This window comes from Manis pentadactyla, chromosome 1 (assembly GCF_030020395.1).
Source record: "Manis pentadactyla isolate mManPen7 chromosome 1, mManPen7.hap1, whole genome shotgun sequence".
NCBI classification, from domain to species: domain Eukaryota; kingdom Metazoa; phylum Chordata; class Mammalia; order Pholidota; family Manidae; genus Manis; species Manis pentadactyla.
The window spans coordinates 63,822,811-63,845,468 of record NC_080019.1 but is presented as its reverse complement, the minus strand read 5'-3'; the positions used below and the strand labels follow the sequence as shown (position 1 = coordinate 63,845,468).

At 45.9% G+C, this 22,658-nt stretch overlaps 1 protein-coding gene across 1 annotated transcript; it reads left to right on the top strand.

Moving 5' to 3' along the window:
• The first annotated feature begins 10,193 nt into the window (after positions 1-10,193).
• CRIPTO (cripto, EGF-CFC family member) lies at positions 10,194-14,581 on the top strand. The gene is made up of 6 exons (XM_057497802.1): positions 10,194-10,527; positions 11,324-11,376; positions 11,451-11,585; positions 12,028-12,142; positions 12,229-12,338; positions 13,547-14,581. Exons 1-6 carry the CDS (start codon positions 10,493-10,495, stop codon positions 13,660-13,662), a joined length of 564 nt encoding a protein of 187 aa, XP_057353785.1. The 5' UTR covers positions 10,194-10,492; the 3' UTR covers positions 13,663-14,581.
• Positions 14,582-22,658: the final 8,077 nt, after the last annotated feature.

The following is a 22,658-nucleotide window of genomic DNA, read 5'->3' as shown; positions in this document are numbered from 1 at the left end:
AAAGTATATATCAGCTATCTCTTTTGAAATCCTTACTGCCTTGCAAAATAAAATCTAATCTTATAGGAAAAATAAAAATTTGCAGGGGAACAATTCAGCCCATAACACCAGCCTTTTCAGAACCTTATAAAGCCAAGAACTCTAATCAATGCAAGAGATCAATACATTACTTGAATTTAATGAAGGATTGAGATGATTCAAGACTATGTTTCAGTTCCTCAGAAGGTTCTTCATTTCTGATTTATCTTTATTCCTAGAGTACCTCGTGGTTCCAGGTTTACCAGGGACTCCCTTTGGGCTGATTCTCAATTCCAATTTTTGTCCCCTTAGCCTCCGTAAGTCTGCAGAAATCCTTGTATAGGCCCACAACCTCTTAGCTACCTCTTTCAAAATTGGCAGATGTCTCTAGGGCAATAGTTGGCAAACTGCAGCTGGCAGGCTAAACCTGGCTCAATGTAAGTAAAATTCTATTGGAACATGGCCACATCCATTCATTTAAGTATTATTTATTACCTCCTTCATGCTACAACAGCAAAGTTGAGTTGTTACTAGAGTTTAGTGGCCCACAAAGCCTGAAATACTTATTATCTGGCTTTTTACAGAAAAAGTTTGCTATTCTAGGGAAACATAGCTCCAAACACACTGAGTTAATTTCTGAAATTCCTTTGTCTCTGGCATCTTGGCCCTATTGATGATTTAAGCCAGGATCAAGGAAGGACACCAAGCTGTGTAAGACTTTGGTAAGTCAAGGATAGAGAGTAAATTACACTAAGTATAGTGGACTGAATGCAGTTAAAAGAAAACTACTGTTCCTTACAAGAAATATGCCTTAAATGTAAAGCTCCAGAGGTAGAAAATAACAGAAGGAGAGGGTGCATATAAGCCACAGAGTAAAATGGCTGGCAAAGCCATGTTGAGGTCACACAAAGTATACTTAAAAGACTTGCCAGAAAAAGGAATATTTCATAATGCTAAAAAAGACAATACAGAAGACATCAGAAAGATATAATAGTTCTAAATTTCTAAGCAGCTAACAATATGGTCTACATACATATAAAACAAAACTCTGAAAACTAAAAGGAAAATATATAAATTCACAGTGGATATTTTAACACCTTCCTTCAATAATTGAAAAGACACCAGACATATAATTAGTAAAGATATAGAATAAGTTCATATGAAATTGACATAATTAACCAAATATACATAACTAGAAAATGGAAGTCAAGAATAGTATAGGACTATTGTAAAGGACAAATTATTTTTTAACTGAGTTTATGCTACGTCATTAAACAAGTCTCAACAAACTTTAAAGGACTGATATCAGAGTATGGTTTCTGATCATAATACAATTAAGCTAGAAGTTAACTTTTTAAATTAGCTACAAATTATAAATTTATTATAAAATTATAAATATATGGATCAGAGAAAAATCACAGTGGAAATGAGAAAATGCTTTACAAATACTGGAAATAAAAATACAATGTATGCTTATGCTTCTAAAAACCTTAATTACAGATAATAGAAAAGAAGAAATCTGGATCGATAGGGGGGAGTTTGAAAATCAGTGATCTGAGCTTTCATTTCAAGTAATTAAAACAAAAGACCAGAAGAGTAAATCCAAAAGAAGTAGAAGGAAGAAAAGAATAAAGAGCATCAACAATGAGGTTTTTTAAAATAAGCATTTGGTAGAGAAGATTCACAAAGGCAAACACTGGTCCTTCAAAATAAAGAGCAATGACAAAATTATAAATATTTGAAATAAAAAAGGATCCATCGTTATAGATCCCGCTGTCATTAAAACATCTTAAAATACTGTTGTAAACATCTTTATGCATATAAATTTGAAAATGTGGTTAAAGTGGACAAATTCCTAGAAAAATATATCCAAACTGACAGAAGAAAACCTGAACACTATTACATTTTATGAAAAAAAATTCATAACTAAACTTCATCCCATTCTTCCCCCAAAACACCAGATCCAGCTGGCTTTGTTCATGAATTCTACCAGACATTTAATGAAGAAATGACCCCATTATTTGAAACCATCATAAGATTGTATATCAAGGATAATACTTTAATTCAAAAAAAAGACCCAAGCATTACACCAACTCTTTAATGTAATAGAAAAAAGAAACAATTTAAAACTCATTTTATGAGATAGACACAATCTTTAAACTAAAACATGACAAAGATATTCAAAGGTATGCAAAATACAGGCCAGTCTCAATCACAAACATACATGCAAAACTCCTAAACAAAACAGTATAAGACTGAATCCAACAAAATATAAAATTGATTTGTATCATGACTGTGCTTTGGTTTAATCTAGACATGCAAGTTTGTCTTAGCATTTCAAAATCTATCAATGCAAATCACCATATTAATAGGATAAAAAAAGAAAAATGATCATCACAGCAGATGCAGAGAAAAAAATATGGCAAAATTCAACATCCATTCATTTTTTAAAAAATCCTTAGAAAAGCAGGAATACAATTCCAGAGAACTACTCCATAAAAGCAATGAGACCACTAGCAAAAACCTTCAAAATCAACTTTTCAGAATTCTGAAGCCAGAAATAACCAAAGGCTTACAACAATCTGAGGAGGATTTGTTCAAGAAAAATGAAATTAATCTCAGTAAGAACACTCATTTCCCCATTGCTGTCCTCCCCTCTCTAGCTCTACAGTAGCCTTGAAAAGCAGCAACCTTGCAACTACAGGAGTGGTAAAAACCAGCAGCTGGTCAACTCTGGAAGGAAACAGAGATCTGGAGCTCCCTAAAAGCTCCATGCTCTACAAACTGTCACCAGTTGACATACCTGAAAACTCACTGAAAAACCCCATTCCTGGGGCTTGCTTTATTTGACCTGACTCAGAGCTCACCCTGTGTGAACAGTCTTTTCCCAGTGTATTTGTTGGAAACGGTCACTGGCAATTGTTTAACACTGCATCTGCCTGAGCCAACATTACTAGTTAGTGCCAATGAAAGTCTTAACAACATAAATGCAAAAGGAAAATTTGGGATGTCCATAGGACCTTTGAAAATCTCTGACATCTTTCTGGAAATCTAGAAGGCCACACACATGCAGGTCTGTGCACATGCCCAGGGAAGACCTGAGAAGGCCTTAATCTCTCATCTCTGACTCATTTGAGGCACTGCCCAGGCAGGAAGGGAAGGCAAAGACCAAGCTGACGGCTGGAGCATTGGAATCCTGCCCCTATATACACACAGAGCCCCTCAGCAAGAGCTGGGAGACTTACTAGTTCACAGAATTTAAGAAAATCTCTGTCCAATCATTAGCAGACAAATGCACTAACCAAGCAGAGACTTCAGTGGTCACACATGACAAAGAATACAGATTTTAAAAAATTAGTCCAAGAAAATCTCTAAATGAATAAACAGCGAAAACAAAAGATCCTGCGGAGGTGGGAATCTGATTTTCAGGAAGAACAGTTATATTATTTTAAGGGTCCAGTTTTTAACAATGACAAAAAAAAAAAAGCACTACAAAACACTCAAAGAAAGGAAAGTATGTCCCATACATTAGGTGGAAATAGTCAAGAAAAACCTGAGGAAGCCCAGGCATCAGACTTACTGAAGAGTTTAAATCAGATACAATAAATAAGTATGTTTGAAGACCTAAAGGAACATATGTCTAATCAATTAAAATAAAGCATGAGAATGGTGTTTCACCAAATAGAGAATATCTATAATGAGACAGAAATTATTATAAAAATCCACTAGAGATTCTGGGCTTATAGAGTAGAACTTGAAATAGAAAGTTCATTAGAGGGGCTCACAGTAGATGTGGACTGTCAGAAGGAAAAATGAAGTCAGGTGAGATTGCAGTTAATTGCAATTATGTAACATGAAGAACAGAAGTAAAGAGAATGCAGGAAAGCTGACAAAATGGAAGGGAGAAATAACTGAAGAAACAATAATAACTGGAGACATCAATACCACTTTCATGAATGAATAGGACAACCAGGATAAACACAAAAAAAGGAATGGAAGGATTGTGTAAGTCTATAAGCCAAGTACACCAACAGACATCTTTAGAATAGTCCCCCCACCAAGAGCACAGTACACATTTTCTCAAGTGCACCTGGAACAGTCTCCACAAATTGTGGTATATACATACAGTCATCCCTAAGGAATGCAGTATTGATGCATGCTGTAATGTGGGTGAACCTGCAGAACATTTTGCTGAGTGAAGGAAGCCAAATAGAAAAGGTCACTTAAAGTGTGATTCTTTTTATTTGAAATATTCAAAATTGGTAAATCCACAGAAAAAGAACGCAAGTCAGTGGCTGCCAAGGGCTACAGGAAAGGTGGGATAGGCAGCAACTGCTTAGTATGTATGGAGTTCTATTTTGGGGGTAATTAAAATGTTTTGGAATTAGGTAGAGATGGTAGTTGTATACCACCATGAATTTAGTAACTGCCACTGAAGTGTTCACTTTAAAATTGTTGATTTTATGCTTGTGTGAATTTCATTTCAATTAAGTTGATAATCCAAAAATATAAAATATTATATATAACAAATATGATTCACCAATAACATTATTCTGTATGTAGACAATCCAAAAGAATCTAGAGATAAACTGTGGGACTTATGAGTGTTCGGGACTAAATTGGGTTGCCCTAAAACTTATATATATAGATATCCTAACCCCTAGTACCTCAGAAATGACTGTTGGAGATAGGGCCTTAAAGAGGTAATGTGGATTGCATGACCTCATAGGGCTGTGCTCTGATCCAGTGTGACTGGTGTCCTTATAAGAAGAGGAGAGTAAGACACACAAAGACACCAGAGATGTATGCACAGAAAGGCCTCCACAGGGAGGAAGTGGCAACCTGAAGGCCAAGGAAAGAGGCCCCAGAGGAAACCAAACCTGCTGACACCTTATCTTGGACTTCCAGGCTCCAGAACTGTGAGAAAAGAAATTTTTGTTGTATGAACCACACAGTCTGTCGTATTTGTTATGGCAGTCCTAGCAAACTCATATAATACATAAATTTCATAAGGGTATTGGAGATAAGGTCAATCTAAAAATCAGCAACCACAAAAATGGAAGTAAATGATACCATTTACTTTAACATTGAAAAAATAAGTATTTAGGAATAATCTAAAAAAACTGTACAATACCCCTCTATATAAAAGTATGAAGATTATTAAAAGAAATTAAAGAACACCTTAACAAATCTTCATGGACCAGAAGACTCAATATGATACAAATATTAATCCTAGTGAATTAATGCACTCTGGAGATCAGGAGGTACAAACTTCCAATCATAAAATAATTAAGTCACAGGGATGAAAAGTACAGTGATAGGAAGTACAGCCAATAGTATAAATAACTTTGTATGACTGCACTTATTACGGTATTTTGTAATATGTATGAATGTTGAATCATTGTGTTGTACATCTGAAACTTAAATAATATTATGTCAACTACAAAGAAAAAACAAATCAATGCATTCTAACCAAAAGCCTGGTTTGTCAATTTTAAAAATGGTTTAAAAATTATATTGAAATATATTCAGTCAAGAATAGTAAAGATAATCTGGAATAATGAGGAGCAAAGCAAGAAGACTTACTATGCTAAATATCAAGGACTATTACAAAGCTACAGGAATGAAGACAGAATTATTTGGTACAAGAACAAATAGACCAACCGAAAAGAATAAGGCGAAAAAAAAAAAACAACCCTCAGGAACACACAGCAAAATTGATGCCTAATGACAATGGCATTGTGTAGTAGTAACACAGTAAGTGGTGCTGAATCCTTGTATGGATTCAATGCACTGCAATGCTGCTACACAGCAATGAATATGAGCACATTCTACAACACAGATGCCTCAAACCAAAATCAAATGTTGAGCAAAACAAAGCAGACATACATACACACTATGATTATGCAAAGTTCAAAACCATGGGAAAACCAACCTATGGGATTAAGAATCAGAAAAGTAGTTAGCACTGAGGACAAGGGAGGGAAAGCTCTGGGGAACATGAGATAAACTTCTGGGGCTCTACTTCTATTCTTTGTCTTGGTCTGGGAAGTATTTACACAGTACTCACTTAGGAATAATTCATAACCCTCATTATGATGCCAGGTTGGTGGAGTCAAAGAATGAACTTCACAAACACTCAAGGTAGGAGAAAGCAAGGCAGAGGCTTTTATTTAGAGATAAAGTGAGAGGGCAGGGCTCCTGGCTCAAGCCAGGAGAGGACAAGAGAGCCCAGGGTGGTGTGTTGTTTAGGGGTTTTATAGGCGGCTAAGAGACAAAGGGCTAGGGATGCACACCTGCTAAGTCCCAGAGGTTTATCTTTGAAGAGACATTAAGTTTCTTATTAGTCTTCCAGGTTTTTTACAAGAAATTTACTGCTCTGATTTCCAACCAGGATAGCAGCTTCCTGGTCTGGGAGTATATCAATCAAGACTGCCTACTTTGCTCCCAAGGTAGGCTGAGTTATTGTCTATTTGTTAAAGAGTATGATTAGAAACTTATTTTTTAACTAATTCAGTTTTAAAATGCAATAGTATCTTCAAGATGGAATCCTTCCTGTTTTTACTAGTTGTTTTGGGCTTGCTTGTTAAATTGCCCAGATTGCAAATCACTTGATTAGGCCTGGAGGAAGAAAAGCAGCACCTGGGTAAAGTCAGAAAAATAAGTTGGGACCCCCAACAGGCCAAAGCAAATCCCACAACGGATTATCTTGCTTTGTTTTTTTCCGGAGGCCCTCACCATACTCTGTATAAGCCGAGGGTCCCTGTCTCAATTATTTGTACATATTTATGAAAGTATGATAAACTTCAAGAAAAAATTTTAAAGTGTTTGTATTCATTTTATACTGATGGATAACACACTCTCACAAATTGAGTGGCCTATGACAAAATCCATTTATTATCTCATAGTTGCCATAGGCCAGAAGTCCTGCCTAGCTCAGCTGAGCTTCCAGGGTGGGGCAAACTTTAAAGTGCCCAGGGTCATTTGCATACCGGAAATCTTCTCACTAGAACACTTTAATCCATTTCTGATAGTTTGGGTTTTACACTTGGGCCTCCCTCCCTCCACTTGCACTTAATCAACTTCAAAACCAGTAAGAGCTATGAAGAATGCCTGGATGCAATAAATACAAAGTCCACTTAAGAAGCACTTGTAGATGAGAATCTCCAGGTCTCACAAAACAAAGCAGACCCCAGCTTGCGGTCTCTTGTCTCACGTCTAGGGGTCTGTCTGCCCATCTGTCTGTCTGCTGGGGCCACTAGCCTCAACCTGGTCAGCAGGGCATCAGGAAGTGACTACTGCCTCCCTATCAGCAGTTTTTTGGTAACACTAATATGGCACTGGGCATAGATTACTGGGTTTGTCTTATCTGGGGAGAAGAACAGGAGCCAGAGCCCAACCTTGGAGATCTCTGTCTCCCCTGCTGTGCTCAACACCAAGGAGCTGGCCAGTAAATATATGCTGGATTTGACTGGAAAGAGCAAAATTCTGGTGAGAAAGAATTCTAAGCCATTTCCATGTCTAAGTCCAAATCAGACTTTCTCTCCCCTAACATGGCTTCCAGGAAGGGCATCAAGATGATCCGGTTTTAGTATGGTGAATTCTCTTGAATAGGTTGTCCAGAACTGGGTGTTGCTTGGAGTACTTAAGATGCATTTTTCTTTTCTTCATTGTTGCGGGGAGGAGGCACTCTTTGTTTTATTTCCTGGCTCTGGGTAGCAAAAGCAAATTGTCTTCCTGTGGTGCTCGGCCCCACCTGCTTTCAGGAAACTGAGACAGCGTTTCTGTTCCCAACAGACAGGGCAGATGCAGCAAGATTCAGCCAAAAGGAGAGCAGCCAGGACAGGCCTCAAGTTCACCAGTGGAAACAGAAAGCCACTAATTTATCCATAAACAGCGTGGGGACGTTGGGGTTCCTATGGCCAGGATCCTCACTGAACTTAAACCACCTGATGATGTAACTGGCCTGCTGCTAGGCTGCCGCTTCCACACCTTTAGGCAATAAGCTATTGCACTACATTGAGAGCTCGGCCCAGAGGGAGGCAGAGACGCTAGTGCACCACCTGCCGCCCGGAGAACAAGCCGGGTAATAAACCCTTTCACCCCAAAGAATGCTTTACTGTGATTTTCTTTGGACACATTGAATGCATAGTGAACTTGCCCCGGGTTGAACCCCATTAGCAGACAACAGGCAAGTGCACCACTTCAGCAAATGTGTTCCTCAGGCTTCATCAGAAGTGGCGGGCACTGGGCTGGGTGGGACTCCGAGCACTGAATGCTCAGCTGGCCGAGTTCCCCAGCCAGCACACTGTTCCCCCATCTCTGGCCTGAAAGTTTAGGGCACAGCGACAGAAGAAAGACCCAACCTGTTCCTACGAGTTCTACCATAAAAGTAGGCTTTACCTTAAATTCAGATATTTGTGCTACAGAAATGATTGTTCTTTCAATTATCTCTTAAATTGGGGTTTAATTCTCTATGTCCTCGACCTCTGAAATGTTTGAATTGGCTTTTTAAAGCTAAAATCTATCCCATCTCTAAATGTGTTTTCTTCCTTGAATGTTAGACATGGGAAGTCTGTTTCCTTAGATTTTTTTTTTTTTTTGGTTCAACTATTTTTGGTTGGTTGGATGGTTTTAAAGGCAAGTGCTTTTTTCTATGATTTTTAAACACACAATTCTGTCTCTCTTGCCCCCACATCCGGCTTCCAAACCATCTGGCTAAGTTCCCGGGTCCTTCCTGAATCTCACTCAGCAGGCTACTTGAGGCATTTCACAACTTGAAAGACCACAGGAGGGGCTGAAGCACAACAGGAATTAAGCAGCCAGCTGTGGTAGAGCTGGAGAGGCTCTAGGTAAATGCGCCAATTCTCTGATGCGGCCTTACCTGCAATGAAAATAATTTTAAATTTAATTCTGCCAAGATGCAGGTGTAGAAGCGAATAACTGCTCTTCTCAGCACCTGTGGACCCCTCGCATTTCACGCACGTAGGCACTGGGGCTGACACGGCCTCGGATGCTGCCAACTCGCCCTGCCGCGGACTAGATTCAGTGCTCACAGACCGGTGAAAACAAGTGCAGAAACAAACCACACATGCTTGCCTGGCGATACTAGGCCCGCGCCAGGATTTCGCTTTAGAAATTCGAATTCAATGATACTTAGAAATGACTCAGGACTTCCGACGTGACCTGGAGCACCGAGACGTTCGGTGGAGGATTCCGGCTTAGGGATGCACCTCTCCAACTGCAGGGCAGCCACCAGATACCCGCCTTCGGAGGGGCATGGGACACATCTGCATCTGGGCGCTCATTCCGGTGGGGGTCGGGAGGCACTGTGGGCGCTGGGAGACCGATAAAATCCATGTGAGACCCAGTGGCGAGGCTGGAACGGCCTCCCAGGCCGAACTGCCGTGCTTCCAGCCTCCTTCCGGGCGCAGGCCTGCCTCTCCTCCGACTGCGGAACCCGGGCGGCAGATCCTCAGCAGCCGTGGGCGGGGAGGCGCAGCCGCCTGCTCATCCCCGCACCTCCCAGCCGCCCTCCCCGGCCCGGCACCCGCCGCCGGCTCCAGCGTCCTTCCAGCCGCGGCTGGCAATTCGGGTCCGCCTGGAATTTACACTCACTCACACCAACCAGGCCGAGAACCCCTCGGGGGCCCCTCCTGAACGTGGATCTCGATTGCGAGCTTCCTAACCTTTCTCCCCCCGCACCTACCTCCCCACCGACCGCGACTCACTCACACCCTTTCTGGCCCTCTGAGAGTGCCCAGGGCAAAGCAGGCGGCGCCCAACACCTTCCTTGGAAAAACAAAGATGAAAGCAAATTTCAATAAGAAAAAGTTGGCGGTAAATTATCAAACGTCTTGAGAGACCCACATGTGCTGTTTCGGGTTTCCTTAATAAAGCAATTACTTGCCACCGTTCCTCCCACCTGGAATCATCAACTGCGCAGAGTAATTGACGTGCCTTTTTTTTGTTTTCCTTTCCAAAAGAGTAAGTCTGGTATTTTTACCCCGCAACTACTGATAGAGACATTAGTGCTAATTTACCAATTTTATAAGACTCCGCCTCCTCCATTCGGCCTTTGTTTCAGCCACTCTACCCCCACCCCCACCCCCCCACCCCCACCCCCGCTCACCTGCACCCCCAGGACGTTTAGGCATTGTAATGCATGTGGGTCTCCGCCTCCCGCCCACCCGAGAGCCCTTCCCCCCCAGCCAGGGACGTGTTGTTGAGGAAGGAGAATCCCGGGGAAAGCGGAGTCCCTGGCTAAGGTCAAGGTGTTCGTTAGGACGGAGTCTGCATCCTGGCTCCTGGTTCTCTCAAGACCTGCTGGGGAATGCATACTTCTCATCGGGGGTATTTTTCTTTTTAAAATCCCATTTTTTCTTCAGGAAATGTGTTCTCCTTTGGGTGTTTTGGCATTGACTGTGAATTGATGCCATGCTAACATTTTCTCCCTAAATTGTTGGGCGCCGTTATGGACTGCAGGAAGATGGAGCGCTTCTCTTCCAGGTAGGAACCAATCTTGAATGTGAACTTCCGATTACTAAGAGGTTGCCAGCTTAGGAGAGAGTGTTCTGCATCTCACTGTTGCTTGATTTCATCTTGCTCAGACCTTAAAAGGCTGCCAGCAGTGCTGCTGTTTTTCCTGAACCTGGAACTTCACACTTAGTTACACCCAGCTTTGCCATTGGTTTTTAACGTTTCGATCCAGTTAATGGGCTCTGCCTCTGAAATGACAGGTGTTTTCCTATTCCTGTGTGAGAAAAGATAAGTATTAAACCGAATTATATGGTTTAAATATAAGAAGTTTAAAGGTATAAACAGATCGGTACCTGTAAAACCAGTAAGAATAATGGGAATTTTTTTAACCTGAAAATCTCTTAAATTACTTATTTAAATGAAATTGTTGGTAAAATGTGATTCATCATCTAAATAGAGTATCTTGCAATCATTTTTAAATTCTTCTATGGAAACAGCCGGAGAGAAATTATATGTTAGTTGAAATAGAAAATAGAAGATTTATACCTACTTAAAATTAATGTGCATATGAGGCCAAAGCCTACGAAGTAATTGAAAAGAGTTGGATATTAGGTAGTTTTTTTCCTCATTGCTTTTCTTTCTGTTGTTGCATACATGAATTAGCCATTTACAAAGGAAGAAGAAAAAAAGGAAGGTGGAGGTCTCCAATCTCTCCCTAGTGCTCTGTAGTGGTCTTGTCCTTGTGAGGAAAAGACCGAGATGCTCATTCAAAGGGTTTTATTTGCTTTGTCTTGCTAACTAACCACTGTCTGATTTCCTTTTCTAGTGTGATTTTGATCGTGGCCATTTCCAAGGCTTTTGAACTTCAAGTGACCACTGGTGAGAGACTTTTTATTCTTTTGATCTGTAGCAATTTCATTGGCCTGAAATACCGAGTTGATTTTGCCCTCCAGGGCTGGGCCACCGTGAACTTGCACGTCCGGCTCTGGGAGACCTGGCCCTCAGAGGTGGCAGCCTTCCGACCCTGGAGGAAACCGCGGCTCACCATCGACCTTCCCAGTTTGTGCCGTCCACGGGAGTCCAGGACAGTAAGCCTTACCTGCCTTAGAGCAGACGCATGCGTCACTCCCCAGTTCCTCCTGTGTGTCCCAAGTATGTTAGTGACTCTTTCACCTGAAAGAGTGGCCACCTAATTCTGGCAGCTGAGCTGGGTCGGGCTGGGTTGCATTGTGGAGTGGAGATGCATCTGGTACTCACCTCCCTGGAGCCCAGTGTCCCTCGCCTGATGACACTTCATGCCAGGGCTTTGGGAACTATCACTGGCCTGCGTGTGAAAAAGATTACTCTGCTCAGAGGCCCAAGTAGCAACAGGAGCACTGAACAACAGAGTCTTACTCTGGGCAGGTTATGTTTATAGACATTTACACACACTCTGGGAAGATGAGGTCTGTAGCGCTGTATTGATCTTTGCTTACAGGAGCTCAGCTTCTCAATCCGCCCACCCTCTCAGCCGCCTCTCTTACATTTCAGGCAGGCAGCTAAACAAGACCTGCTGTCTGAATGGGGGGACTTGCATGCTGGGCTCCTTTTGTGCCTGCCCCCCCACCTTCTATGGGCGGAACTGTGAGCATGACGTGGGCAAAGAGTAAGTCATTCGGGGTGGAGGGAGGAGAGGGCAAGAGATGTGGGGACTAAGAGCACATGTGCATCACCTGATCTGCTCACTGCCAGGAACTGCGGGTCTGTGCCCCACGACACCTGGCTGCCCAGGAAGTGTTCCATGTGTAAGTGCTGGCGCGGCTGGCTTCGCTGCCTTCCTCAGACATTTCTGCCGGGCTGTGGTAAGCGGACACTCCCCTCCTGCCCTTGCAAGCTAATGGTTGGCACTTAGTTAAAAGGGTCTCTCCTCTTACCTCATGACTTGCTAGGTCCCAGCAGCCCAAGTTCTGCTTATGAAAGCACCAAGAACCCCACACGGGATGGTCACCATGGCACCCTTGATGTTTACTCCCTCAGAAGGGTCAGCGGTCATGCCGCTTTCAGATGGAGAGTTATTTCAGGTCTGTTAGGCATTTTGTAGTATGTGAACGTCTACCTAGGAAAAGAAACAAGAGAAGGCTTAGCCTCTTAAACACAGAGAGATGCTTCCTAGAGTTCCCTTCCTTGGACAGGGAGTCTCAGGCAGGCTCCGGGAGCAGCTCGGTTAGCACCCACCCCACAGCAGGTCAGCGGCACCCACCTCCAACTGGTGGCCTTACATTTCGCCAGAGGCCCAACCCCACTCTCGTCCCTTAGGAGCTCCTTTATAGGTTTAAAAAAGCCCTGAGCAGACCCCTCCTCCCCTGCCCCTCCTTCCCCAGACAGATCATCACCCAGTGACTGAGCTCAGAACCCTTTTATCTTACTGATGTCTATTGATTTGAGGAAAGCAGTGACAAGAAGGGGCAGAGAACAGAAGGAGAGACTTCTCTTCCCACCCCGAGCTGAGCCAGATTTATAGGTCCACCCAAGTGCAGAGGCTTCTCATTAGTTCTGCCCCTGTGGATGTTAGAAATTGAAAATGTTCAAGTCCACAAAATACATGAAAGCAAGTGCTCCACTTGAGTACAAGATGGAACTGCCACCCAACCCACACCAGGATCGCATCTTTCCCATTTGCATCCTGGGTAGCAGGCCCAGCATAGGCATTTGGTGTAGATGGGTGGGGACATTGTTTTCTTGCTGAAAGCCTAAAATGTGCTGTGTCCTTATCATCAGAGCCGAACCACGTTCTGCTGCACCCCTGCAATCAAAGGTGTCACTGGCTGGGGTAGATGACCAGGTGTGAGCACATATCTAGGGAAGACCAAGTTAGCAGTATGCCCATGGCAACTTTGGAAGTGTATTTTTAGGGGAGTCTGAATTCTATGTAATTGATAGTGTTGGTCCCATAAGTACAAATGTTGGTTCACAGACTAATTGTGGCTGGTGCAGATATGCCACATGTGTAGGCAGCAGAATCAGCTGCCAGAGGGATTTCCTTTAATGACTGAGTGTCCCTGCCTTCCAGGTGGCCATGTGATGGACGAGCACCTCGCAGCTTCCAGGACTCCAGAATTAACACTGTCCCCATGCACCCCTCTGATGCTAGCTGGCTTGTGCCTTGTTGTACAAAGTTTCCATTAATGGATGTTTGCATGCAACATTGTCAGGCAGACATCCCGACCTGTGAAGGCTGTCGCTCAAATGTCCTAATCCTTTGTTAGTTGCCTTGAAACAGTGAATAGATTTCCATAGTAGTGAATAGGTCCCTAACATTTCCTTGAAGTACCAGCTGCTTTCTCTGTCCTGCCATATCCAAAGAAAACTACTAAAAAGTAGTTCACCATATCTACATTGTGTCCAAGTGTTACATTTCTTGATACGTGCAGCTCTCCAAGGGCTTATTGATATTTTCCTTGAAACCACTGAATACTGTGCAGCTCTCCAAGGGCTTATTGATATTTTTCCTTGAAACCACTGAATACTGTCTTAAGATTATTAAAGATTACTCCTATGTGGACTGAGGATAAAGCTTTGAGTAGAGCTGAGAAAAACCAATTAAGACAGTATCTTGAAAAAAGGAAGGGACACATCTGTAGGGGGAGCAAAAGCGAGGGGACAGGGCAGATGCTAGTGGTGTGGGCTGCAGGAGTGATGAAGTAGGTGTGCACCAGGGAGACAGGCAGAAAAGGGGGAGGAAGCAAATGGGAGAGATGGGAAAAATAAAGTGGGTTACTTGATTGACAATTAAATGGCCACAGAGAAACAAGTTCAGCTACGGTGAAGAGCGAATTTATATTCCTTGACTGTAAGACGAGGATACCCCCTTTCTCCAAGGCATTCTAAAGAGAATGACGTCTCTGGAAAAAAATTCTGAATTTCTCCAATAAATGTGTAATAAATTGTTTTCTCCCTACTATGCAATTATTTTAACTGTTGTAAAAGAGAAAACATTCACAATATATCTAGTTGTAAACCGGTGATAAAACTATATATCGTAAGGACCAGTTTTAAAATGTGTTGTATATATGAGTAAGCCCCGTAAAAATAGGAAATACATTGACAAAAATGTGAACTGTGGTCATTTCTAGATGGTGCCAACGTCTGGAGCAATGTGGTGGTGGGTGTTTTCCTCTGTGTGCCTGTGTTTCCATGGTGAGGGTGGCACCATCTGTGTTCCTGTGGAGTGCAAGGACATCAGGCTTGAAGCTGAGAAAACTAGAAGAGTCCTGAGCTTTGGGCCCCATGCCCAGTGCCGTGCGTGTGGTTCTGGGGTGTGAGCTCTGCTCTGAGGGACAAGAGTTGCTTCTATTATTTAGGTACTGCTTGATCCACAATTCATGGTTTTCCAAATGTGAAGGCCCTCCAGATCCCACCACAGTGTGCAGTGGATCCAGTAACTCCTGTTGCTACCTGGGTTTTCTTATGTTTTTTAGAATAGCTCTCCTGGGTGTGAGGGGGTATTGTATTGTGGTTTTCATTTGCATTTCACGATGGTTGGTGATGAGCATCTATCAACTCATTTTCTAAAATGCTTATTACTTATCCCCAGTAACAGAATCTGTGAAGTACTGGATACTTTACACAAGTCTTAAAAATTTTAAATAATAAGTAACAATAACATTCAACTGTATGGCATCTAAAGTTATGAACAGGAGAGGTATACCTTGGGAAACAGTGTCTCAAGTATAGCCTCAGAATATTTACAGGCTTCTCAGAGCAAGTGCCTGTGGAGGAGCCACTGAAGTCTGCACTCCCGGAAGAACATTTCACCCGTATGGGTTGATTTGCCAAACACTCCATCACACTGATTTGTTTTCATGTCTGTCGCCCCCGCTGATCTGCAAGCATCCTGAGCACCCTGCTGCCAACCACTGGGGACCCCAAGCTGCTCCAGAGATGCCATGGATGGAGGAAGGAAGGACAAAAGAGGGGGGTGGAGGCAAGGCAGAAGGGGGAGGAAGGCAGGCAGGGAGCCTTCCTTCTCCTTCCTCACTAACAGCTGTAGTTACAAGACAATCAGCACTTCCTGAGACCCTTTCCTACACCCCCACACGGAGGGAAGGTGATCAAGGAGGAGCACACCAAGTGCCCTTTGGCCAGAGGTGTCAGCACCGCTGGCTCCTTCAGAGGAGAGGGCCCCTCCCAGGGCTGGCTGCCCTGAGTCCCAGAGCTTGCAGACTTGGCCGGCTTCGCCCGCTAGGACAGCCTGACCTGGAAAAAGTAACAGAGACATGCAAGCCGAAAAGGGATTGTCGTTGTTCTCCTGGGTGATAAAGTACGTCTAGGCTATAAAGTTCTTTCTTAGCTGCATGTATGATGTAAATGAACCCTGTGTGGATTAGCCTCGTTCCATAGGGATTCCTCCATGGCAGATACCAACACTAGAATCGAACGTGAGAAACTACCTAATCCCAAATCATTCTCATTTCTTTTTTATTAGAAAAATAAAGGCAAAGGCAACAGACTAGATACGTCAGTATGTAATCGGTGCCTAGCAGAAAAATTGACCTTGATGATTACAGGATTTTACCTTCAGAAAAGTCAAAAGCGACTTTTTGGATTACCAGACTAGACCATCAAAACAAAACTCATGTGCTCTGAAAGAAAAAAAGATCTCATTTGGTATTGTGACAAGTAAGCCATTCTTTCTGTAGCACTGGGGAGATACTTGGATGAAAGATTCTCCCCACCCCCACCAAAGGGTGTCCTGGTTGTACAAAACCATCAGTTATGAATAGAAATGGTGAGAGCGCCATCGGACAAACGGTGGCCTCAGACTCTGTGCATAGGACCCTCCCTCGAGCTTCAGGCTCGCTCCACTCAAAGCTGCTGTCAGCGACCACCACCGACCTGGACCTGGCTCCAGCTCAGCCCGGGCACAGCCTGCTGAGGTGCCCCAAGTCCAGGACCCCCTCTGTCTCTGGGCTGGGGAAGAAGGAGGGAAGTCCACAAAGGGAAATTATGACCGAGTGCTTTGCGACCCCATGATCCCCTAAAAGCCACAAGTGAGAAGTGTCAGATGGTAACAACTGGCAGTGTACCTTCCTCCCAGACCCTCCTGCCTGATCTCTGACTCTCCTCCAACCTGGGAAACACCTGGGAGCTCATCCTTTTCTGAATGGGCGTGACTCGAGCAGCACTTGGAAGCTAGTTCTGATTCAGCGGTGCCTCATCTTGCTTCTTAGGAGTGGGAGTAAGAGCTGCCTGGTGCATGCTGGCCTCCAGGGCCACTCTCCACACCTAGCACGCAAAGCTGGGAATATTTGACCCCCACCCACCTGCCCAGGTAGCCATACTCTTAGTCCCCAGCCTTCTTCCAACCCGAAACTGCCGAGAAGGTAGAGCTCATTGATGTTCTTTGAAATGTATGTGGCTCTTCCCCTGGCTTCTGTCAATCATGGGGGCAGTGTTCTCCCTGGTAAGTGAGTTGCCCTAACGGACTACCTAAAAATGGCCAAACGGAGGCTCAGAGCCACAAATAGATCAACATATACACACGTGCATACACACACACACCCATTCATACGCGCTGGAGATCACATATAAGATCAAGCAATTTCTATTGAAGGGCCAGTTTCCCCTTTGGACCTGGAGGAAGCAAAGCGAGCCCTTTCCTGGCACACAAGAAGAAAGCCCCCTTCCTAGGTGGGGCCTCCACCGGGACAGAGGAGGGCCTTCACAGAGGCAGGAGAACAGGAAACTGCAGACATGCCTTCTCAGGCTGCAGAGAGCTGGCCGGTCCAAATCTTGGTCTTTTGCCCAGCACAACGGGTTTGGACTCCAAGAACCTCATATCTAATCTCAGTCCTGCCTGTTATCAGCAACACGCCTAACAGCCTGTGCCTCCGTTTGCTGCCGCCAGAACGTGGGCAGCGCGGGCTGTTCATCACCGTCCCCCAGCTGATGCCAGGCAATCACTGGTGCTCAGTAAACGTTTTGGAAGAAGTGGGTGGAAGGCCCCACTGCTGCGCTTCCCAGTAGTCCCCTGCTCTCTTCCCGCAAGCCTCTGCCAGCCGTTTTCCCATCTGGGCTGCCTACCTTTCCGCAGTGTGTTGAACACTCCTCACCAGATCACTGGGCAGTCCTGAGCCCGTGCCTGGTTCTAAAGCAATGGCTTTAGAAACAGGCAGGTTAGGTTCTCTTTTTGGTGGGATTATTAAGAGAATTGTATTCTTTTCATTTATTCTTTTGCAGTTGTTTTGTCAAAACATCTCTGAGTTCAACACACACACCGTGGCGGTCAGTAGCTTGAGTCCAGCACCTCAGGGCAGCTCCTCAGTTCCCAGGGCTCTTCAGCTCCGTCCTGAGTGGGGCGTCTGGGGTAGCCAGCAGGGCCAGTCCACTGCAGGCTGTGGCCAATCCGTGGGCTTTTCCGTGCCCAGCCTCCACCTCACAACTACTGGTACTAAAGACCAAGAGAGCCTTAGCCTGAATATCTCAGGCATATCCCGCTCCAGGCTGCTCTTGCCTGGAGACTACACTTGCACCTGCCCAAGCCGGCAGCCCAGCAGGTGGAGGAGTCTGTTCTTCCGCAAGGCGAGGCTGAAGACCGGTCTGGCCCCAGGGCTGGTGTCGCGGGCGCCACCTTGGAGCTGGGGCAGGATGAGCAGCTGGCTCGCTGGTTCTCTGCCCACTGGCTCCAGCTGGCCTCTGCCAACCTGCTGGGAAGGCAGCCTCACATCCAGGAGTCTGAAAGCCCAGCTGTTACTCCTCTGAACTCAGTGCCCTGACTGTGGGTTCACCCACTTTGACATGTGGGGGGTTCCCCTCAATCAAGGTTCCTCCTCACTATTTGGGGCTCCACTGAGATGTCACCTTCTCAGAGAACCCCGAGTGCCCTAAGGTCGCCCCCCACCCAGGCGCCTTCCTCACCAGGTTTTGTCTTCGCCACGATACAGAACAGCACACTTGTGCCCCGTCTGTGTTCCTCCGCCGAGAATGAAGCTGCAGGCGAGCCGAGGTCTCCCGCGCCTTGTTCACCGCTGTGTCTAGAAAAATGCCCAGCACGGAGTGGATGATCAGCACATCATTGTTAAAAAGAGTAAGTGAAGTCAGTCTGCCTTATATTATTCTGTTTACAGGTTCCGTTTGTAGGGCTCTTCCTCCATCAGGCGTTCAGCTGTTTATTCGGCTGCATTATACAACGTGCTGGAGCTGCTGACGTCCCCAGGGCCCTCAGCCAGCTGAAGGGGGAGGGCGGTGGCCTGAGGTCCATGCGGAGTTGCCGTGTTACATCCCCACGGTGGCTGTCATCAGGACCGCAGGGCAGTGACTGGGCGTCCGCCAGGCCAGCGGACCCAGGAGGGGCTGGATCAGGCACCGGCTGAGGAGTGAGGGAGTCCGCCGGGGCCTGAGCTGCGCCAGGAGGGACAGCGGGGCTGGCCTCGCCTCTGCAGCTCAGTTCTGCCCCCTGCCTCTGAGCTGAGAGACTCGTGGAGAGGCTTTCACCCGCGAAGGGAAGAGGAGAAGATGCTAGGAATGAGAAGAAATGGGCAGAAAATGCCTCATGTTTCCCTAGGTCCTCAGTAAATTAGCTCTCTTTATCTTTAGCTTCACAACACAGATGAACAGTTTTTAATACGCAAATGTCATAAATAAAATACAGAATCAGGCATTGCTGAGGAGGCTTCTGATCACCCAGGGGCCCCTCAGTGGTGACTGGATTTGAGTTTTGAGTCTGCACTGTCTTGTATGGGGACCCCTAACATGACAGTCCCCCAGGTCATTGTGGGGTTCAGTGTGGAGAGGCTGCAATGAGTGCCTGCGACCGTGGGCTGGTGCTGATTCTGCAGATCTCACTGTCTCTGTCTGTACCATGAGGATCGTATCAGTGCCGGGGTTTGAAGGATCATCGTGAGGAAGCCCTGAGAACATGCTGGGGTCCTGCCTAGCTGAGACCTGCACGGAGTAGGCACAGCCTCACCAGACGTGACCACAGTTTGGACGGCCAGACTGTTGCCATGGGGGCAGGTCTGGTCATGCAGAAGAGCTCCACGGTGCAGGAGGGCTGTGTGAGTTCAAGCAGGTATCCTGGCTCCTGGCCACATGTAACGTGAAGGACACAATGCCCATTCAGAGCCAGGACTCAGGACAGTGCATGACCTTGTTAGGCATGAAAATAGATGTGAGCGGGGTGGACAGAGAATAAGGTCAGTAAAGCCCTACTAGAAAGGACTCAGAGTTAACCAGTTAAAACTAGAAAACCAGAAAAGACTCAGAGTTAATGAGTTAATTAGTTAAAGCTCAAAAGGTCAGGAGCAACTTGGCCTTGAATGTTTGAATATTCCCCAGATAAAGAGAAGTATCTGAGCACAGCCCATGTCTTCACTGCATCAATTAGGTCACGCCATTGTAGGAATTACTCTAGCTTGCCTGAAAGACAGGGAGATTCCACCTTAAAGCTAAAACTGCATTTTAAAATCCAAGTTAAGAAGTAAGATTCTTAACATACTCTTTAGCAAACAGAAAACTCAGCCCACCTGGAGGGGTGGGGCAGGCGGTCCTGACTGATATGCTCCCAAGCCAGAAAGCTGCTACCCTGGGAGGGGACCAAAGCAGTAAACTTTTTGTGTCAAGTTAATTTTGCAGTATTACCCAGAGGACTAGAAGAAACTTAACCTCTCATCAAACATAAACATCTTGAGCCCACTTAACGAGGCTGAGCCCCCAGCCCCGTGTCACATTCCTGAAAAATCCTTAAAGGGGGGCACCCCCAACGTTTCAGGGTGCTCCTCCCTCTGAGGTTGCCTCATTTTCTCTCTTTAAGTAATTTTAAATAAAACTTTTACTCTGCTTCACTACTGTGTCTCCGCCCTTCAATTCTTTGTTGCGGTGGGAGCAAGAGCCAAGGAAAATGCACAACGCTGCCCCAGCACCGTGCCGCCGTGCTCTGCAGTGCCCGGGGTCGTGTCTCCACTGGCAGGAAACGTGCCAGTAGGAGGAGCCCTGGCCCAGAGTCAGAAGGGGTCACATGCCCTCCACCCCGCGCTGGCCAGCGGCCCGTCACATGCCATTACTTCTCAGTTTCTTACCGATGAACTGGGGTTGGTCGAGGCTCTGGCTCTGCTGCCGGAAGGATGGCCGCGAGCCTTTCTCCACCTCCCGCAGGTCCTGCACCTGACTGGGCTTTCTCCCTGCTTCCCAGGCTTTTCTCTTACTGCTTCCTCCCTGATTTCTTAGGCTGCGTCCATGTTCTACTTGGCGTGCTTCTCCCAAACTCAGATTATCACCCTCTTGGCCCCATTTCCTGTCACTGGAATTGTCCGCCTGAATTTCGCTTTTTCCCCCCTTCCGAGTGAGATCACGATCCTCTTCTCATGGTCAAAACGCAGGCTGGCAGCTCTCCAGCTGCGCTCGCTCCAAACCACTGGCCCTCGGACACATTTACAGCCCCCTTCGAGGCTTCTCGGTTCCCATGCCACCTGCTTATGACGTGCCTGAAACAGGAACAAGAAGGGGGTCAGCGGCAGGTGGGTTTGCGGCTTCCTTTTCCTGTGTGCTCTGCCTTGCCCAGCTAGTTTTCTTACCTATAGATTTGCTGAAAATGGGCAGGAAAACTGTGACCCTCTGCTGAGGCGATGGAAAGGGCGACCCTGGGTGTGAGGACCAGGCACTGCTGCCCTCACTGTCAGGTCTCAGGGCAAGTCAGCCCACCAGGTAGGCCCCTCCCGTTCCCCCAGGGTTGTCAAGGCTGGGTGACCTTCCAAAGGCCTTCGGGGGAGGGGACAGTCTGCCCCACTTCAGGGACAGGCAGGGTGTGGCCAGTTGGACTCAGCCTCACCCGTAGAGGAGAGGGAAACCTTCCCGGGGCCTCTGGCCCGTGCCCCTCACCTGCAGCCTTGGAGAATGGAGGTCCATAGCCGCTCCCTCTCCTGAGGATCTCAGGAGAACTTGACGCTTCCACACAGCCTTCGAGGTAGTTAGATTAGTCCAAAAAAGTGTGGAAAGCACGAGGACAGGAGAGCACACTTGTGCCCCCACCTTCCTGGAATCGGTGCTGCCTTCTGTATTCTTCAGGACAAACTGACCGCCCCTCCCGGCTCACCTCACGGCGTCTTTCCTAGACTGCATGGTGCGACCACCCTCTTGTTACCCTTTGGGACACATGAGGCCTCCAGGACCCTGTAGCCACCTTCGTTTGCCCCTATACACCTTCCCGAGGCCTTGCAATGTATAGGAGATAAAGACAAATCATAAAAGTTCCCACTACCCTCTCTTGTCCCCAAATAGTTTAAACTGGAAATTTACAGACTAAGGTGAGGTTTCATTTACATCTTCTTGACATCAGGCTTTCTTTGTGTGCCTCCTGCATTTTTTTTTCTATTTCCCTTCTTTTTTAAAATTACAAAAGCAATTTGTGCCTGCCCAAAACTATTTACTTGTATAAGGCACGAGGCAGAAGGTGGGCTGGTGTGTTGTCGGGAGGCTCCCACAAACCGCCCAGACTGTCTCCTGGGGCCGCGGGGCTCGCAGACTCCTTCCGCCACTGCCGCTGCCATGTTGCTCCAGCAAAGGGGAGATAGGACAGGTGGTTCACAGCAGGTGAGTCTAATGCTCAGCTCGTTGTTCATACACCATAGAGGCCTTTGAAGCTCTGGGATCCCGTTGCGGGAGCTGGATTGTAGCCCAGGGCCACAGCGCCAGGTGGTTCCATCCTTGTGGGACTGTCGTTTGCCGCAGCGCAGCCTAGGGGGCGCCGTGTGCAGGGAGCGGCACCAGTCCTGGGGCTGAGTGACCGCGCCCAGCAGGGAAGTGTGTGGGCTTTAAACCCTGGCGCTCTCCTGACACATCTAACCATCCCCACCTTGCACACAGGATGGAGGCTCCAGCGTTTTAACTTTTAACCAGTCACCTTCGGTGGGTGTGCACTTGGTTTCCAGCTCTTTACCATCACTGTAAAGATCACTGTGATGCCTGTATATTCCTACGCTTGTGTGATTCCTTTGTTGGGATTGTAAAATTTTGATACAAACTACCAAATTGTCCTTCAAAAATATTTTTTAAATAACAAAAGCAGGCTCTCTGGTAAGTTTGTGGTAAGAAAGGACAACCTGTCAAGATAGCACCTAATTTAAATGGGCTACACTTTGAATTTATTGCAACAAAAAAACTGCACATATGCATAAAGATGTACATGA